At 46.5% G+C, this 19,071-nt stretch overlaps 1 protein-coding gene and 1 long non-coding RNA gene across 10 annotated transcripts; one reads left to right on the forward strand and one right to left on the reverse strand.

Annotated features, from left to right (window-relative positions):
* Positions 1 to 1,899: 1,899 nt before the first annotated feature.
* dnm2a (dynamin 2a) lies at positions 1,900 to 18,919 on the reverse strand. 9 transcript variants are annotated; one of them, XM_088358919.1, is made up of 22 exons: positions 18,417 to 18,917; positions 14,017 to 14,090; positions 13,699 to 13,848; positions 13,421 to 13,624; positions 13,245 to 13,343; positions 13,016 to 13,176; positions 12,789 to 12,931; positions 12,579 to 12,714; positions 12,242 to 12,309; positions 11,666 to 11,804; positions 10,174 to 10,260; positions 9,957 to 10,027; positions 9,277 to 9,328; positions 8,506 to 8,517; positions 8,320 to 8,352; positions 6,615 to 6,725; positions 4,936 to 5,045; positions 4,760 to 4,871; positions 4,523 to 4,687; positions 4,206 to 4,429; positions 3,827 to 4,093; positions 2,575 to 3,702 (listed from the first exon to the last, which is right to left on the reverse strand). In XM_088358919.1, the coding sequence occupies exons 1-22, from the start codon at positions 18,575 to 18,577 to the stop codon at positions 3,630 to 3,632; spliced, it is 2,652 nt and encodes an 883-aa protein (XP_088215045.1). In that variant the 5' UTR covers positions 18,578 to 18,917; the 3' UTR covers positions 2,575 to 3,629. The 9 variants fall into 9 exon arrangements, with proteins under 9 accessions (XP_088215043.1, XP_088215045.1, XP_088215040.1 ...); XM_088358917.1 differs by lacking the exon at positions 2,575 to 3,702 and adding an exon at positions 1,900 to 2,037 and having other exon boundaries at positions 4,523 to 4,871; positions 18,417 to 18,919; XM_088358914.1 differs by having other exon boundaries at positions 4,523 to 4,871; positions 18,417 to 18,918.
* On the forward strand, positions 5,828 to 6,831 carry LOC148384022 (uncharacterized). The gene is made up of 2 exons (XR_015853597.1): positions 5,828 to 6,101; positions 6,416 to 6,831. It is a non-coding gene; the product is annotated as an uncharacterized LOC148384022 (long non-coding RNA).
* Positions 18,920 to 19,071: the final 152 nt, after the last annotated feature.

Raw genomic sequence — 19,071 nt, forward strand, 5'->3', positions numbered from 1 at the left:
CACGTTCCAATATGTTTTCCAAGTTAGGGTTAGGGTTAGGGTTAGGCCAAAGGTCACAGGTGTCAAGCTCTAGTCCTCGGGGCCACGTTCCAATATGTTTTCCAAGTTAGGGTTAGGGTTAGGGTTAGGGTTAGGTCAAAGGTCACAGGTGTCAAGCTCTAGTCCTCGGGGCCACGTTCCAATATGTTTTCCAAGTTACCCTCGTTAAGTGCAGGTGCGTGAAAAGTTTTAGCCACTTTCACATTCAAAAGGAGATAAAACTTTTCACGCACCTGCACTTAATGAGGGAATCACACGGACACTCCATTAGGTGTCAAAGCTCTAGTCCTCGGGGCCACGTTCCAATATGTTTTCCAAGTTACCCTCGTTAAGTGCAGGTGCGTGAAAAGTTTTAGCCACTTTCACATTCAAAAGGAGCTAAAACTTTTCACGCACCTGCACTTAACGAGGGAATCACACGGACACTCCATAAGGTACACCGCCATTTTCAAGTGTACCTAATAACAGGCCACTTTATTAGGGACATATCATTGTCAAAGGTCACAGGTGTCAAGCTCTAGTCCTCAGGGCCACGTTCCAATATGTTTCCAAGTTACCCTCGTTAAGTGCAGGTGCGTGAAAAGTTTTAGCCACTTTCACATTCAAAAGGAGCTAAAACCTTTCACGCACCTGCACTTAACGAGGGAATTACACGGACACTCCATTAGGTGTCAAGCTCTAGTCCTCGGGGCCACGTTCCAATATGTTTTCCAAGTTACCCTCGTTAAGTGCAGGTGCGTGAAAAGTTTTAGCCACTTTCACATTCAAAAGGAGCTAAAACTTTTCACGCACCTGCACTTAACGAGGGAATCACACGGACACTCCATTAGGTACACCGCCATTTTCAAGTGTACCTAATAACAGGCCACTTTATTAGGGAAATATCATGGTCAAAGGTCACAGGTGTCAAGCTCTAGTCCTCGGGGCCACGTTCCAATATGTTTTCCAAGTTACCCTCGTTAAGTGCAGGTGCGTAAAAAGTTTTAGCCACTTTCACATTCAAAAGGAGCTAAAACTTTTCACGCACCTGCACTTAACGAGGGAATCACACGGACACTCCATTAGGTACACCGCCATTTTCAAGTGTACCTAATAACAGGCCACTTTATTAGGGACATATCATGGTCAAAGGTCACAGGTGTCAAGCTCTAGTCCTGGGGGCCACGTTCCAATATGTTTTCCAAGTTACCCTCGTTAAGTGCAGGTGCGTGAAAAGTTTTAGCCACTTTCACATTCAAAAGGAGCTAAAACTTTTCACGCACCTGCACTTAACGAGGGAATCACACGGACACTCCATTAGGTACACCGCCATTTTTAAGTGTACCTAATAACAGGCCACTTTATTAGGGACATATCATGGTCAAAGGTCACAGGTGTCAAGCTCTAGTCCTGGGGGCCACGTTCCAATATGTTTTCCAAGTTACCCTCGTTAAGTGCAGGTGCGTGAAAAGTTTTAGCCACTTTCACATTCAAAAGGAGCTAAAACTTTTCACGCACCTGCACTTAACGAGGGAATCACACGGACACTCCATTAGGTACACCGCCATTTTTAAGTGTACCTAATAACAGGCCACTTTATTAGGGACATATCATGGTCAAAGGTCACAGGTGTTAAGCTCTAGTCCTCGGGGGCGCGTTCCAATGTTTTCCAAGTTACCCTCGTTATTAGGTACACCTGAAAACAGCAGTGTACCTAATGGAGTGTCCGTGAACATCACAAGATGAGTGATTTCTGCAGTATTTATGTAAAGAAGGGAACTAGGTGAATAGTTAAGAAATCTGGTATTTGAACAGGGCTGTACTTTCCTTTCACTGGATTATTGCAGTCCATGTAGGCATTCACAAGACGAAAATAAAAAGTTCTGTTGTATGTATTATTTATTGGCAATATATGTTTTATTGGCACCAATGGAACATTTATTTATTTGTAGCATCCTTTTTTCATTTTGGCCCAAGGACTGTCAAGGTCACCACTGATTCCGTCGTGGAGCGGGACGCCTGTTTTGACAACAATCAGCCAATGTTAATCTCTCACGCATTACATCATCATCTTGATTAATAAGACAGACACATAGACAGCTAGACAGACAGGCAGACACACAGACAGAAAGCCAGACAGACACACATACAAACACACAAGCAGACACACCAACAGCTAGATGGACAAGTGTTTGATGAAAACCATTTGACTTACTCTGGTATTGTTTTACTTTTGGTCCTGATGGTGGCACTTTAAGCGCCATGTATATTGTTTTTTTTTTTAGGTGGTACTTTTGTGTAAAAAGGTTTAAGGAGTGGTTGGTGACAAGCGAATCCATTTCTTGACATCACTTAAGGCCAGTTTTTGTCATTTAAAAGAGATGTTCCATGGACAAACTATGCCTTTAAAACACAAAAACAACCACCACCATTGAACACAAGAAGCCCTACAATTGATGATCATCTCATTCAATAAAGGCAAGCAGGGCTTCCCAAACGCTTCCATTTAAGCGGCTCGACAATTCAATTGTGAAGTACAAAAAATGATGTTTCATGTGTTCTTCAGTCAGCTTCCTTGAGTTCTTTATTAGTCGTTTATTATGTACAGTATATGCTAATACACAATGGAAGGACTCAAACAGGTTTGGGAAACCCCGAATTAAAGCAAGCAAGCAAACAAACAATCAAGGCTCCTCTCATCCACAGACAACCAAAACATGACGGGTTATAAATAAAAGTTAGTCACATGACACACACGCAGCCGTTAATGCTTCCCGCTCTTCCTGTTTGAAATCTAAAGCATGTTGACTCAATCAGCTATACATGTGCTACCTCCCGCTCTGGATATTTACAAGAGTTTGAATGCATAGAAGCGGCTACAGAGTCAAAAAGCACGATGGATGGCGGGGAGGAAGTGCGTGCACGCGGCCGCTCAGGGACCGAAAGCTACATTCAGCCGATGTTTTACTCTTGGAAGAAAAAAAAAGGACAGACATACTTCTTTAGAACTGTAGTGAACTGGTTAAGGCGGTTTGGCTACTTGCTCTGCATGTGTGTCCATGTTATTGAACGCAATGTTTGTTTAAATATACGACTGTCAAGTGTCACGTGATTGGTACAAAGGTTTGGGGGCATTGTAGTACAGTAGTGCTTGAGATACAAGTTCAACTTGTTCCATGACTACTGGTGATTCAAATAGTGGAATTATAAAACAAACAAAAAACTGATCGGAATCTCTTTTTTGAAAGAACTGTTTGTCAATTGAGTTCACTGCAAAGTCAGGTCACTCATATCTCAAAGCACTGCTGTAAGGCAGAAAGTGTAAAATACTAACCATGGTGACTTTCTAATTTCCTCACCATTCATTGTCATTCTTTATTTAAATTCAACAATAGAAAGTCGTGTTGTGAAAGTTAACTCATTGCTTTCAAAAGTTGTCTGAAGAGATTGAGCTCATTGATTGGTTGAGCAGGTAGTTAAAGGGACTCATGAGCAACAGGCAGGATGAGACTGAAAATGCATCCTACGCATAGATCATAAATCACCTCCCCGCCCCATCACAAAAACACAGACCCACAGAAGAGAATTAGGGTGGGTTCAGCCCACGGGGTCTAGTCTAGCAGGGAAGGCTCGGCAGGGCGGATAATGGTGGGCCGGTGAGAGGGAGCACCAGGGGGTCTTCGACTGCAGTGTGGAGAGAAGATAGAGAACACGCAGTGAAACCAAAACATCCCGACAGAGACAGAAGTCAGAGAGACAGAAAGGGAACGAGACAGAATTTGGGCGGCGCATGTTACGGTCATCATACCTGGGAACGCCGGGTGGGATACGTGCTGGCCGAGAGGGGATCAGCGGGGGTGCGCTGAAGGGGTCCTGGAGGCTGTTGAAGGCTGCAGACGTCGGGCCGGGCCGAGAGGGGATGGGAGGGGCGCCGAAGCCGGATGACGGGTTGAGCGGAGCGGCGCCGAAAACCGGGGAAGGGTTCACGGGTGGTCCTGGCGTCGGACCCCGCACGGCCGGCGGGCGGCTGGGGGGCGGGGCTGCCGACGGGGGCGGCCTGCGCTGAGGGGTTGGGCTGGGAGGAGAATGCTCATTGGTTGTAATTACGCTTACGTCAATTTAAATTCGATTAATTTAATTCATAGCCATTAGTAACAAGCCAGTTGCTGCACAGTGCAGCGTCTCACCTGGCTTCTTGTATCCAGGTGTTATTTACAGGCGGGGGCACCGGGGTGGTGATTGTGCTGGTGGTGATGTCACCAATGATGTGCAACGCCTCCTTGAGGGCGTGGTACATGCGCAGCATTTCGTCCCTACGCTGCGCCTGGTCGGCCGACTCCTCCATGAGGCTGTTCTGGTCGGCCGACGAGTAGAGGTAAGCCAGCAGCTCCGAGTGGATGAAGTCTTTCGCCTGCGGGAGAAGCAATCAACAGAATGCATCAACATCAACCTAATACTGGCATACACAACTAGGGATGTACAAAATTGAGCTTCCTTAACGCACACTGTTGATCATGAGGTGCATGATGGTCTTGGGCACCAGGTCCCGGATGGACTTGTTGATGATGCCTATGTAGGAATCCACTAGGTTGCGGATGGTTTCCACCTGACGCTCCAGCTGAGGGTCCATGGAGAACGTGTCCGCTGGCACCGCCTCCTCGTTCTCCGTCTGGGGAGGCATCTCTTTAGCAACACTTCCCATTGTGGATGTTTCTTTGTCATGTTGTTGAACTGCTCTGACCTGGTCCTTCTCCGGGTAAACTCCGGCCCTGAGGAAGGAGGCTTTCCAGCTGTCCACATCCTCCTGAGAGTCGCAGGCCAACTCGATTTGCCGTAAATCCTTGTACACATTCCTGCGCACACAAACGCAATATGAGCACCACTCCAAAAAAGGTGCCGATGAAAGTGCAAGCGGACCTCTGTTCTGTGTTAAAGATTGCAAAGATGTGCTTGGTGGACATGAAGCCTTTCTCCACGTCTCTGAGCTTTAGATTATCCAAAGGCAGCATGTACTTCTTCTCTTTTTCCTGACAAGGGGAGCAAAGAGGGAACATCAAACATCAGAATCCATTCATTTGAATTTGACAGAGGAAAAACGATACTGCTGGATTTTCTCAAATGGACGCCTTGTCTTTTACTGAAGGGGAGAAAAATATATAACAGGTGGTGCCACTGACAAGTATTGAGGCATAGGGTGGACTTTAAAGTGTTTAGCGCCATCTAGTGGTAAACTAAAAGAATGCAACATCCGTTTGAAGCGGGTACATTGTAGTTGTTACATGATACAGTCACCGATAGAGAAAATTTGCGATCGTGTGATTGTCTCCTTCAGGTATTCGTAGCAAGAAAAAAGGCCATGAGACATGTCAGCGTCCTGTATGGAATGAAATATAATTAGCGATCACTTGACCTATGATTATATTTTTTTTAAAAAGCTGTTGATGTGATAGAACATATTTTCTTTTTTAATTTTGCGTCGTAGACCATCAAATTGGTGTAAAAAGGAGAATCAGGGAATGCGGTGGGTGGGGGAGGAAGAAAAAGCGCGTGAAGGAGCAGCATGGAGGGGGAGGATGCGGTGCCAGTTTTCACTGGTGAGAAGAAACATCTGGAAGCATTTATATCTGCAAAGGGTGGCGTGAGCCCAATCGTTACGTCACCCAACACGACACACACAAAGTGTAAAACAAAACAAAAAAAAAGTATACGTGCATGATACACGTTGGCCGACTGTAGACAAACTGACCCTGACAACGATTTTGGACCCACAGTCCAAACAGTAAGGCCACACGCCAGCGCGTACACACACACACACGCACACTATGGCAACCCCCACGCCCCCCGTAACCCAGTACGATTTCCTGCAAATTCCAAAGTCAGATCCCGGCTGGAACACTTCAGCCCGCCTGCCACGTCAGTTTGCCTCCACCATCCTCCCCACTCGCGTCGCCTCTCTCTCTCTCTCTCTTTCTCTCTCTCTCTCTTGGTGGCGGCCAGCATTAGAAAGTGCAACGTGTTCAGCCGGGGTCTACTTTTTTTAGTTTACTGGATGGGAACAAGGCCTCTGCGAAGACGACAAAGTGGTGAGTGTCGCTTTTACAGCCTTGTTTTTTCATGACCCTACTTCGACGTGATTATGCATTTGATATAAAATGTATGATTTATGAAGTGAAGTAAGGGCCTTTCATGCATGGACTTGAATGCAAAATGACAAGCTTGTGTGGTGACCGTGCAAGTCCTCAAAAGTCTAAAAGCAGAGGTAATTCCATGCACGCACTGTAACCATTAAAAAAAAAAAAAAATTAAATCGACTTTTGAAGACGTGAAAAGGAGCGTGAGCTGGAACATGTATGTGACCCTCGAGGTAATGTTTAATCTCTGTGTACTCTGTCCCAAGTAACGAGCGACCGACGGCCACGCTGACCTCGGGGTCCTTCCCCCCATCGGAGGCCTCCGCACCCCCCCGCCTGCCCAGTGTTCAGACTACCTGTTCATCCGGCTTCAGCTGAACAGTAGTCTGCACATTGGTTAGGCTGGGCCGGGACACACGCACGCACGGTTAGCCGACCAGCGGGATGAAGGCAAACGACGCTCACCTCCTCGTCTTTATACCAGGACAGGGATTCTGCGGTGAGGACGAACCAGTACTCCTTGGAGCCTCCCTTCATTATACTAATGTGGAGGGTCAACCAGCCTTTCCTGATCACCTGATCAAAAGATGGGAGGGTGGGAAGAGGTTGTTAGAATCGCGTAAAACAGCTTAATCAATTGTCAAAATGGCCCGATGACATCATGAATAAAAACTTACCAACTCACCTTAGTTGTTTTCAATCCTAAATGAAACACGTTCACCTCTTTATATGACAACTATGTTATGATTTAAGGAGAATGGATGTGACATACGAGATGGTTTTTATGGGTTACATCATGCAAAATGACACACGATGACAGCAATCAGCACCATTAGTCCGTCGTGATGCCACGGAAAAGGCCCCAAACAGAAGCAGATGTTGCTCAGGCGGATCGAGAGGCGACTCAAGTGTGTGAGTGTCAGCTTTTACACAAGAGGGCGTGTTAGCGGCGTTCATTTTGGCTTAGAGAAGGAGGAGCAGAGAGTAGATTTTTATTCACTGAACTAAGATCACAGATGAAGCTGGAGAAGAGATCACGTGATTTCCGATTAGTTGAAGTGTGAATGGATGCAATTAGAAAAAAAAAGTGTCTGACTACTTGAAGAAAAAGTAAGTTGCTAGCTTGTAGGCGCCAAAGTAAACACGGACGGGAAAGCGCGGCACATTAAGAGTTCCTTCCAGCGGCAAGCCTGCTTTGCCAGCAAAAATAACTTTCTCAGAATTTCCAAATTGTTTCTCGGCAGGAGCCGCTGAAGGATGCGGCGACGCAAATGAGAAGCGAAGGGGGGGCATCGCTGCTCAGATGCTTTTGTTCATACACAGTTAGTTGATGGGAGGTGGCAGTTGAGATTAAATATCAACATTGTGGTACAATGTTAATAATTTGTGTTATATTTGAGTATTTCATTCTACTATTTTTCTGGAAATGAAGGGTCTTTGTATTAAATGATCAATTGCAGTTTATAGACGACGACCATACATTGTTGCGTTATCGTTTTTGCTAGCATTCATATTCACATCATACATTTAAACTGTGCCCTACTCCTTTTCAGACCGGCAGTTCATTCTGTTTCAGGAGGTAATGTATGAATTTGTAATGGGGTGAGTTTTTTTGGACTGTATGATTGCAATAAAAAAAAGCTCAATCAATTAGTTAGTGTTGTTTTTCTTATTGTTTTCAACCTCCAAATAAACATTTTGAAACAAACTATTCTGATATATTGCTCAATTTTTCTTCTGAAAGTCCCACCTATGGTCAAATGTAAAGTTCAGGAGTGTTTTTTTATGCAAAGTGAATATGACATTGTTAATTTATCTTTGATTGTTAAGTTGACATGCATGGATGAGTCACGACAAAAGTATGTTGTTGATTGGACGCCCCGACCACCCCCAATAAAATCCTGGATGAGACCAAGACGCAGACGTTCGGGTCCGCCGAGTACGAGCTGGCAGCAGAGGCGAGAGCCTGAAGACAACGAGAACCGGCGTCATCTCTGAACGATGGCGGCGCGCACCAGGTGTGCGTCATTTGGCTTTCAATGTTAGTGGCGTGGAGAGAATGGCAGACAATTATTGTCTTGTTATCAAAGAATTCACAGTGATTGCACAGGCAGTTCCAAATTACTGGTAACTGCACAGTACTGGGAGGACTGCAATCAGTCTTCTGTACCTTCTCCTCCAGGAGCTCGCCAAAAGCGCCCAGCTGTAGAGGGGTGAAACAACTCAGTAGGGCGAGAGCAATGATTTTCGCTCGTCTCCCGAGTTTGACCTGGATGCGGCCGCCCTGGTTCTGCTGCCCGGCCTTACCTCTGCTGCCTTGCCTGGCAAGGTGTGAATTATATCAGCAGGTACTTACCAGAATTTCACCCTGTGGTAATAGGGAAGGGGAATTAAAGGAAAAAAGGGTGGAAGGGGGGGTAGCATAAAACCAGTCAGAAGAAGTGAGGAAGCAGGCAAGGGTGTAGAGGAGGAGAGGAAGAGGAGAGGAAGTAGAAATTGGAGGGGCGAAGGACAGAAGGATGGAGGAAAGGATAAAAGGGAGAAACAGAGCCAGAGAGTTACATGCAATTAGAAATGACTTCAGCTCAACCACAATTTGGTTATCGTTCATAGCGCAGGTGACATGCGCCAGCTTCATGCACGCTCTCAATTTTGATACATAAGACAGCGCATAGTTAATGGAGCCAAGTTAATGCAGCATAACAACAAAAGTTACAATTAGGGCCTTAAATGCTTCACAGCAGTTGAAGAACATGCCCATACACTCACATGCAAACGTAGTTGCAAAGTTTCTTTTAAAAAAAGAAAAAAGTGAGGGGCTGCAGCAAAGCACGAAGACGGGGTCCGGGGGGGGGGGGGTGACTTGATATCAGCTTTTTAGTTTAACAACTGCGGTTTTAAGTCACGCAAATGTGCACATATTAGTCCGCTTTAATGAGCACATCCTGGCAGTTAAAACAACACACAAGGTTGCTCTGATTAGCAGCTACGTAGGTCACGTCAGATGAAAAGCCGCGGCCGAAACCGGCGCTACCGACAATTAATAGGCTTGCTAATGGGACGCATCCATCAGGAGAGATTACATTTGACAATGGTGAAAAGGCCAACGGCGGCTGGTGGAACGTACCTGGTTGGGAACGGCTCGTTTCTTGTTGACTGCCGTGTTCCTCTGCTGCGCACTGTCGTCACACAAAGACGAGACCATCAGCACAGACGACGAGACAAAGAGCTTCTAAAGTACACGTTGAAGTAACTCCCATATTGTTTGGTGAACACTCCAAATCATGAGAAGAAATCTCTCTCACACACACGCACGCACCATACACACAGCCCTACATCCCACCTGTTGTTGCCGAACCCTGGGGAGCTACCATCATCAAGCCTTCTGTAGTCAAGACTGAAAGTGATGTCATAAGAACCGTTAAAGAGCTCCAGTCGAGCTCCGTCGTGTTACACGGAAGAATCTACTCGCCATGCAGGCGCGAGGCACCGAACGCAGCCTCTCTTCGTCAGGTGCCACAAATGCACACACACACACACTCACAGCGAGCAGAGGGGCTACCGTCACACCGAGCATGTGCAGTCATGGATGCATTGCAGCTTCCAAGCAGCTTAGTATTTGCAACTTTTTGAATGCAAAAGTTGACAGATTTGACGTATGGTTCGATTATGATTACGGGGCATCTTTTTAAAGTAGGACGAGCATTTAATGAGGAACGCGGTGTCTGTACTGAGCCACTGAAAACAAGCTGTAGGTAAGGCGGGGAGGGGAGGGGTAGGGTGGAGGGAAAAGCTGGATGTGCATACTTAGCAAAGCCAATGAAGTCCTCGTGGTTGGTGTTGATGTAGGACAGCTCAATGTCAATCAGTAGCAGAACCTTCATTTGAAGCAGAAAATCACAATTAGGACAGCGAGGTCACAATTAAACATGACGACGAGAGACGCGCTGTCAATTTGTCACGGTGAACACATGAGACATGTCCTAAAACTATTCCGACTCAGCATCAATTTCAGAGCCTTCACCTGATCTTTGCTCTTTCCTTCCCTTTCTCGGATGTGAGTGGTCACAATCCTCTCGGTCTCCTCTCGCAGCCTCGGGTAGGAATTGAGCTGAAAAACAAGACGGCTGATGCAGTGCTTGACCCACAAAAAAACCCACTGGTGTAGTAGACATGCGAGTTTAAACCTAGCACCACTTACCAATCGAAAGAGGACAGGTGTGAGAAGTGAGAATAATAAAAATGAGAACAAAGAAAAGGGAAGGAGACAGTCAAGTGCCATTTCAGGGCCACGCGCTTTAGAAAACACACACAGTATATAGCAGCCATCTCTTCGAACAAAGACATACGACTTTTACCATCAGCCAGACGAAACAATTACGTTTCGAAAAATTGGAGCTTGAGATACCCAAAAAGAGATTTTCCATTTCAAAATAGTCGTATCTGGCTGAGGGCACGCGTGTGAAAGGCTGGATGAGAAGGGAAAGTGACAGAATGTGGGGGGGGAAAAAAGCACAGGTGGGATGTCATGGAGGGTTCTCCTCTGTCCACAAGGGGGCAGGGGAGCACGGTTGCTATGGCAACTCGGCTCACAGCGCCTTCAGGGCCCATTACAGTCATATCCTGTCCTCCCCAGATCCCTCCAAGTCCATCTGAATGTCAGTCTGCCAATGCAACTCAGTGGGGAAGCGTAGCCGGGAGGGCCAGTTTGGAATTTGGACATGGAGGCAAATGGGAGCAAGCAATGCAGAGGTGGTGTGAAAACGACATTTCGATGATCTACAGACGACTTCATGGAAGTGGGAAATTTTAAGTTGCGTTTAAAATCTTGACGATACGGGGACACAAATGGCTGCAGGGGAGGTAAAGGTGGGAAGCGGACTTCAATGAGGGGGATGGCTTCTATTTCCATGCCAGTCACCCGGCGGGCGTGTCCCACGGTTACCTTCACGGCACACTTCATGGCCAGGGCGGTGAGCTCGGACACCACCAGGTCCACGCATTTGAGGCTGGGCTCTTTGAGTTTGAGGATCAGCTTTTTGACAATCGCCTCGAAAGCCAGGTCGGGGGTGAAGAGCCCCGTTCTGGGGTGGGGGGGTTGGCGCAAGGTTAGAAGGGTGTAATTTGTTGTGTGGCAGATGGAGAAAGAGGAAAGGGGGAAAAAAGAGACAGGGAAGGAAAAAACAGGGTCTGCATTCAGTTAGTCGATTCTAGTTGTTGACGAGAGAAAAAAAAAAAAAAAAGGCAAGCGGCGGACAAGCCAAAGGTTTTCCCACTTTTTGGACCGACGCCAACAGAAGGGCCGAATTAACAGTTCGAGAGCACGACTTTTTCTGAGCTGTACGACCTGCGGCTTGTCCAGGAAAGAACCCAGATGCTCAGACAGGCCCTGAAACATCCGGGAACCTGACCACACGTCACCCGTCACAACACTCCACAACACGACAGCGCCGCTTGGACGCAGGGCGGCCCGCGCTCGCCCTGCCGTCTCGGGAGATGCTGGACGGGCGCAGTACCTTGTTGGTGCACTGCCTGACTGTGTTGATGAGCTCCTGAATGACCAGATCGATACATTTGAGACAGGGCGTTTTCAGCTTAACGATCTGCTTTTTCACGATGACCTCGAACGCCAGGTCTGGAGTGAACAGCCCCGTTCTGAGGATGGATAGAGAGACAGGACACAAGCGGACGCAGACACACGGGACAGTTAACACGTGTGGACCTTTGACCGACATGCACACGAATGGTTGAGCAGACCAAAAAAAAAAAAAATGACTGACATCTGAGAGCTAATTAAACACGGACATTGACAACAGATCATGTAGTGATGAAAAAAAGCCCACAAACTGGATGATAATGATTAAATTAAGATACGGCGTGACTAATGTCGACAAAACGGAACACAAAACAAGAACGGAATTCCTCAGCGCAGAAAAGCAGCTGGCAGACTTGCAGTGAGAAGACGTGTGATTCTCGAGAACCGCAAATTCATCCCTGCTTGATTTAAAAACCACGGATGACAGACACTAAGTGTTAAATTCGAGCAAATGAACGTAAACGGCGAGAAGGGTCAGCTGTTGCGCTCCACTTGCCTGACGCCATGAACGTTCTTGATTGCGTGACTGATTTCCCGACGCAGCTCCTTTTCATCAAAGACAATCTGTGAAGATGGGGGGGAAACAGACAAATACTGTAACAGGTCCAAAGCACATCACTGTACAAAAGTAATGGGTCACCTGGCTTTGAACGACAACATTAGCAAGTAAGGCTTTCTACAGGGTTTTAGATTGTTTGACATTACTGAAAAACAACACTTAAAAAACACTGACGCAAATGGAGGAACAACGAGAGGTATCGGGTATTGCGCAACATGTCTCACAAGTCATTTGTGCATTGGGTCTCTCAGTGTTTATGTGCAACACGACTGACCTTGACCAGCTCAAACGGGAAGCGTTCATGGAAGAGGCGGTTGATCTTGGCGCCGCCTGACAGTTCGTTGGTGTCCACCTGATCTCCGGAGCCTTCGATGCACTTCTCAAAGTCCACACCGAACTGCTGCACCATCCTGCGGAGGAGAAGGAGGAAGAGGAATAAAAATTGTCTTGCGGGCGGCGTGTTGTACGTTTGAAGTGCACTCACTGCAACAAAGCCTTGGTCTTGCGTGTAGGGTCATCTGGACGGAAGTTCTTGTACTCCTCCACCTCCTTTTCCAAGGACAGCATCTGACTCTGTAGCTTGCTGCGCAGACCAGGAAGTGTGTCCCTAATGTGATTGGTCAATTGCTGCAGGGGAAGAAATGGGGGATTATATTCAAGCGCACACCACGCGAGATTTTTTTTTATTTTAATGGAGCTGTAGAAGCAAACCTGATTGAGAGCCTTTTGAAGATGCGGCGTGCCCATTCGCTCTGCCATGTGTCTATAAGCAGGGTGGGACAGGAAGAACTTCCTCTCAGCCGCCAGGGCAGCACGAATGTCCTTCTTACCGTCAATGTCTTTCTGACTACGGTTCACCACACCGATGTAGCCTGAGCGGACACACACGAATCGCTTTAGAACCAACCACCACCAATGTGCTCCCCTTCAAAGTCCTTACCTCTTCGCAGGGGCAAAAGTTTATTTTCAAGGATATCTTTTGCATCCGTCCCTTCGTCCATCAGGTCCAGTTTTGTGATGACGCCGATGGTGCGCAAACCTGCCAGCCATTTCACATAATTTACAAGACGGACGTGCAGACGCAAGCCAAGAACAATTCCTACACAACACGCTTACCTTGCGGGTCCACCTCCTTGGCGATTTTGAGGGCATCCGAGTTGGCCAAGTCGGTGTTGGCGGGCGTGACGGCCAGGATCAGACAGCTGTCCTTGGTGATGAACTGCAGGAGCATGTCTCTGATTTGATGCTCGATGTCTATCGGCTGGTCTCCCACGGCAACTTTGGTCATTCCCGGAAGGTCGATCAGTGTCAGGTTCAAAACTGTCAGGAGCACAAAGATGATCAGAGTCCGTGGGTGCAAAGTAAAAAGCATGCATGTGATTTCAGTTTATTACCATGTGGCGAGAAGACCCTCAAGTTGATTGGGACACTGGAGATGCCTTTGTTAGAGCCCGTTATCCTGTCGGTCTCCGCTTCGATTTCCGCACGTACCTCTTCAAAGTCCACAAACTTCTTGGACTTGCAGTGCAGGAACTCGGCATATTCTACGCACGGAGGTTGGAGGACGGGGAAAGGACATAAGGGAGACGAGGGAATATTAAATTAAGGCGGCGTGATGGCAGATGACAAAGCCTAGCCTCCGGCACGGCGGCACAGAGGAGCCACATTGCATCCCGGCGATGATGCAGACCAGAGGTTGCCGACACACTCACCTGCTTTATTGTTGACCAGTTGCAAGATGAGAGGTCTGCGTGTAACGATGCCAGATCCTCGCGGAAGAAAGTCCCTTGGGTGACACACAGAGAGACAGGGCAAGTTCAACAAAACAGCCGACGTGAAAACATGTTGGGTAAGAGGGCCGGCAGACAAAAGAACAAGGCCATTTTATCTGCAGCGCTCACACAGCACAACGTCACTCTTGGTGAAGGGTGACAGGCTCAGGGGTGGATTTCACACCTTGTGCCCGATGTGACAAAGTCATTCTGTCTCATCATTAAAGAAGCGAGGCGAAGCATTTATGCTCGCTCAGCTCACTCCCACTGCTGTGAGGAAAATCAAATACCCGAGAGTTCCGCACATTGTACCAGTGAGGAATCCGACATTTCAGCTCGTGTTTAATTTGCAAACCTCGAGACTGAGCAGCTGTCAGAACAGCTTTGACTCATGACAGACTGTGATTTTATAACAACAGGCTCGACACTCAAGAGATTCAATATCAACATCCATTAAACTGAGCGTTCTTTTTAAGATGTTTTCGAAATGCTCTTGCGTTGGATTCTAGGCGAGTACACTTAAGCGTAGTACACTTAAACCATACTCATGTCAAAGCCACACACACACAAAGTTCTTGACATTACTCACAAGGCCACACCATAAGATGCACAACACACCAATGGTGGCTTAATTATACTTTATGAAACCAGTTATCTTCTTTTTGTATTCATTCATTGTTTTTCTACTTAACAATACTGTGATGTTTCCCTTGCTTATAAATAGATGTATATAAAGTACATGATGTTTTAAAGCGCTATTAGCCTTTATGGCTCTTGAGCGTGAACAACGGCAGCCATTGTTCAAGTTTAAGGAACAAGCGGGGTTAATGGCTTCAAATAAGCTTTTGTGTGAAGCCACCCTGTGTCAATACAAGTGCTTTCAGCCACAGTAATGCCTCCTCGGCGACAATCGATGACGGCAACCCAAACGAACAAAAGCTGTCAGTGCAACATGTCGTGCGAATGGGTGAGAACACCTATAGGCCGGATGATTATGGCTCGTGACGATGACTGTTTAACCGCGAAGCCAATGTAACTCCCCCCCCCCCCCTTCTCAGCATTCAACATCTGGGGGTAATAAGCCGTTCCCGCCTTGGGACGTTTTCCTTATGTCTGCTGGATCGCACGCTCTGGTGGACCATGGCGGCGCTTGCTGACTTCATCGTGGAAGCGGTGAGTCAGCGCCAGGGTGAGAAGAAAAGTCCTGTGGTCTGTGTAAAAGGGCAGCAGGACGCAACGGGGAAGGTTCGAGATGACTCTTACATCAGCACAAAGCCGCCAGTGCTGTGTCATGCGCATAATGAGGAACATGATTTGTGGGAGCGGCAGACGGTAGGGAATTGTGGAAATGGTGAACCAGAGAGAGGAAGCGATGCCGTTGAAACTAACGGACGCTAAGTCGAGCGAGAGCGCAGCGCTCTGCCACGAAAAAAGAGCGACTCAATGGTGGTTCAGTTAAGCATCGCCATCAGCGAGCGAGCAAATGGATCAAACTGTTGAAACGTTCCACGGGGCATCCATAAAAGAGCCATTGGCTGAATTGTCTTCACAAAGAGAGGTGCTTTCATAGCGACGGCCTATTGAAAGGGATGGCAAAAGAACCGGATTCCATTATTGATGGGCTGTAAATGATAGACGAGGCTGAGCAGATTGTGTATCGTTTCATACATTATGGATGGGTCGGGCCGAGCGTCGGCGTGCGAATCTCTCTCTGGAGAAAGATGGAGAAGAGGATAGGGAGAGAAGATGGCGGCTCTCTTGCTTCATACTCTCTTGGGGTGGGTAAATGTCATTATCTTTGTAAAGACAGACGGCTACAGTTGTCTTGATAGCTGAGTGGACTAATACCTTATAATGGCACTACAGCAACGCAGCAGCATCTCATTCACAACATCCGAGATAAGGCCGATACAACGGCTGGTGGTGTTGAGATAAGTTGCCCTTCCTCCACCGTGGGACAAGTAGAATCATCATTAAGGAAGAAGGCATCCAAACAAATCAGAAGTGAACCAGCTTCCCAGAACGGGCAATGTTTGACGTCACATGGTTTAGTGTACTTTGAACCTCATTAAATGAATCATTGGCGAAGACAAGCTAGAGCGGACGCTGAAAAGGTGCTTTAGAATGTATTGTATTTATTATATGTTTCAGGGCCCAGATTGGCCTTGAGAAGGAAACTCAACAAGATGACATCTCGTCCTTGTTAACAAAGAGCAGCATTCACAAATCCACAAGGCGGAAAAGATTTGATTATCTTGTGTCTGGCTAAGCATCCAATGTGCTCTGCTCACCTGTGACACACTCGCCGGGAACGTGGGCCCAGATCCCATCAACGCATCAGCGCCAGCCAACTCAATTGAACCTGAGCAGACTGGGTTAAATACTAAAATGCCCCCCCCCCACACTGAAGCAATCTGTTCTTGTATAAAAGAATAGCTATGATATGTTGATAAGTTCATAGAATAGTAGTAATCCTTTGATACTTTGAAGCTTTGGCAGTGCACATACAGACATGGAGAGGAAAGCGCTGACTTCTTGCAAATTGCAACCATATGTTCGCGCAATAAGCTATGGGCTCGTTTGATGCTTTGTTGATTTTTGACTATGTGTAAAGCGTAAGGATGACATGAGGCGAGGTGTGACATTCTTGGCCCCTTATGTTTCAACAATCAAAATATGCATTACAGGAAAATCAGTTGGCAGTTACGTTATCTTTGTCTTTTGTTTTAAAGTGTTAAAACGAATAACGGATAAAAAGCCTGCAAAAATACATAAATCACGAAGCCTATTTTCACCAATTTTAAAACCACCCATATTGGCTGATTAAATTAGCCGGCTGATTTATCAGTCGGGTCCTAATTCTTAGCGCTTGATTAACAAAGACGACAAAGCGTGTTGATTCACTAATGGATTGCAAGGACTGTTGGCAGAGGGTAAAAAAATTGGTGGAAACAATTTAGGTAGCGTTGATGGGTTTTTTCCCCATGGAACATTTGTGGAAGCACTAAACGCCCAAATTAGAATTTGAAGAGATGGAATTGAAAGTTTTATTGGAAATCAAACAAACATTACTGTGTTAGAAATGTATTGCTCCAATAATTTTAGCGATGTCAGCAACTGTATAAAAGTTGGTCATCATTTAAACTTATGTCAGACAACACACCTGGAAAACAGCTGTGGGAGAAGCCAGTATCAGCCAATTTGTGTGCTGAATGATGAATGGAGAAAGGGAAGGATACATTTATTTTTCACCAGCCTCAACAAGGGAAACTCATGGCAGCTATACTGTATTTGGATCCCTCAACTGTGAGTCACCACACAAGAACACACCCATTCTTACAGAAGTCCTTGGACACCTTGCCTCCATGTGCACCTTGCACCTTTGTCACATTACTGAGCGGGTTGCATAAAGCCCATCAGACTGTAAAAGTCACAAGCACATTTGCATAGGTTGCCAGCGGGCACTGAAACTGAGGTCTCTGACTGTCAGTCAGTATCTGATAAGTGTCAAATGTCTCACTATATTAAAAAAAAACAGACCAGCCTGCATGTGCATTCAAATCGGCGAGCATGTTACAACATGCTGTCTCACCCGATGTCTATCTAATGCCGATCGCTGTTCTTGTGTCTTCCATAACACAAGTTTGGCTTCAACCGCAGTGAAAACCTGCTCAACAAGCAGGCCGAGAGCAAGCTTGTTTACCTGCAGGCAGTTCTTATTCACTGCAGAAGTGGGAGAGGCCAGGACGAACTCCAATGAGAATTGTGGTCTCTGAAATGCCCAAAAAGCAATAAAAGCGGAAGATGCACAAGGAAGTTGTGTCTAGCCGCTGTCTCCATTTCTAGAGCAAAAATGTTGAAAGAGAGCTATTGTACAAGGCAAGTGCAGTAAGTGCTGCTGAAATAAAAGACATTCTGCAATGGAAAGGCAGCTCGATATTAAATTGACTCGAGAGAACAAACTATGTTGCTATGATTCAGTATAAAACCCACAAACAGATATGAAAGCGTCAATGGTACGGGTGTGGCAATTAATTCAATTGATCGCAACATCACAGTTGTGAATATACGGAAGACATTTGACCTTGCTTTCTGGATGAAACAGCATTCAGGCAGAGTCAAGAGGAAAATATACACCGATATTATAAATGTTGATATTTTGAAGTTACTGAATGGGCACTCTTTTACCAGAAAGGTTTACACAGCCTGTAGGAGTTAGCATGAAATATTAGCTTCACTGTATGGGACGTGCGTTTGATGGGTACGTTTAAGCACCGAACGGACCAGCAAACCGCTCAATCACCTCGATTCAACACCAATAAGTAATTAGGTGAGTTTACCTGCCCACAAAATTCTCCAAAACAGAGCTTTTCCCGGCACTCTGCCCTCCGACCACGGCAATCTGCGGAAGGTCCAAATTGCAACTTTGCCCGATGGAGCTGAAGGCGTCCTGAAGCTTGTTGATGAGGGGAATGAGGTCTTCCATGCCCCGGTTCCCCATGGCTTCGTTAGCTCAGAGGAGCTCCTCCGCACAACGCAAAAAAAGCGGAGGCTAAAGTTAGCCGCGTCGACTAGCTCGACTCCGTTAGCGGTAAGGTGCTCACCGGAATACGGTGTCAATTCTACTTCAAAGACCTTTGAATTTTACTTCCCTTGAGTGTTTAATAAACAAACATTTGTGCTCTTCCCGGTGTGTAAATCACACGGCTAGTATCTTGCCTTTTCCGGAGGACATTGCCAAAACGTTCAATAAATCGAAGTGAACGGAGAACTCGAAAAACAAAACTTCCACTACTACACAAACATTATCCGGTCAGCGGAAACTACATCCGATCATCACCGGCATGTTAAGCCCCGCCTCTTTCATACCAACTTTTGATCTCTATTGGCTATTTTTTTCTGCCGTTTCTCCGTAGACCCTTTTGATTGGATATCTTAAAAACTCAAAGGCCCTTTTCGGAATCTAATTTCCGGTTGGTGAACAAGTATGCCACT

This window comes from Syngnathus floridae, chromosome 17, assembly GCF_059516105.1.
Source record: "Syngnathus floridae isolate MCC-2025c chromosome 17, RoL_Sflo_1.0, whole genome shotgun sequence".
Classification (NCBI taxonomy): Eukaryota; Metazoa; Chordata; class Actinopteri; order Syngnathiformes; family Syngnathidae; genus Syngnathus; species Syngnathus floridae.

Excerpts from the sequence above, each read along its gene's own strand:
- dnm2a (XM_088358914.1), bottom strand. The coding sequence starts at position 18,577 with ATGGGGAACCGGGGCATGGAAGACCTCATTCCCCTCATCAACAAGCTT. Across the intron at positions 14,091-18,416 it reads TTGGAGAATTTTGTGGGCAG|GGACTTTCTTCCGCGAGGAT; the intron begins GTAAACTCACCT and ends GTGTCACCCAAG. Across the intron at positions 4,430-4,522 it reads TGCACCTCATGATCAACAGT|GCGAAAGACTTCATCCACTC; the intron begins GTGCGTTAAGGA and ends CTTCTCCCGCAG.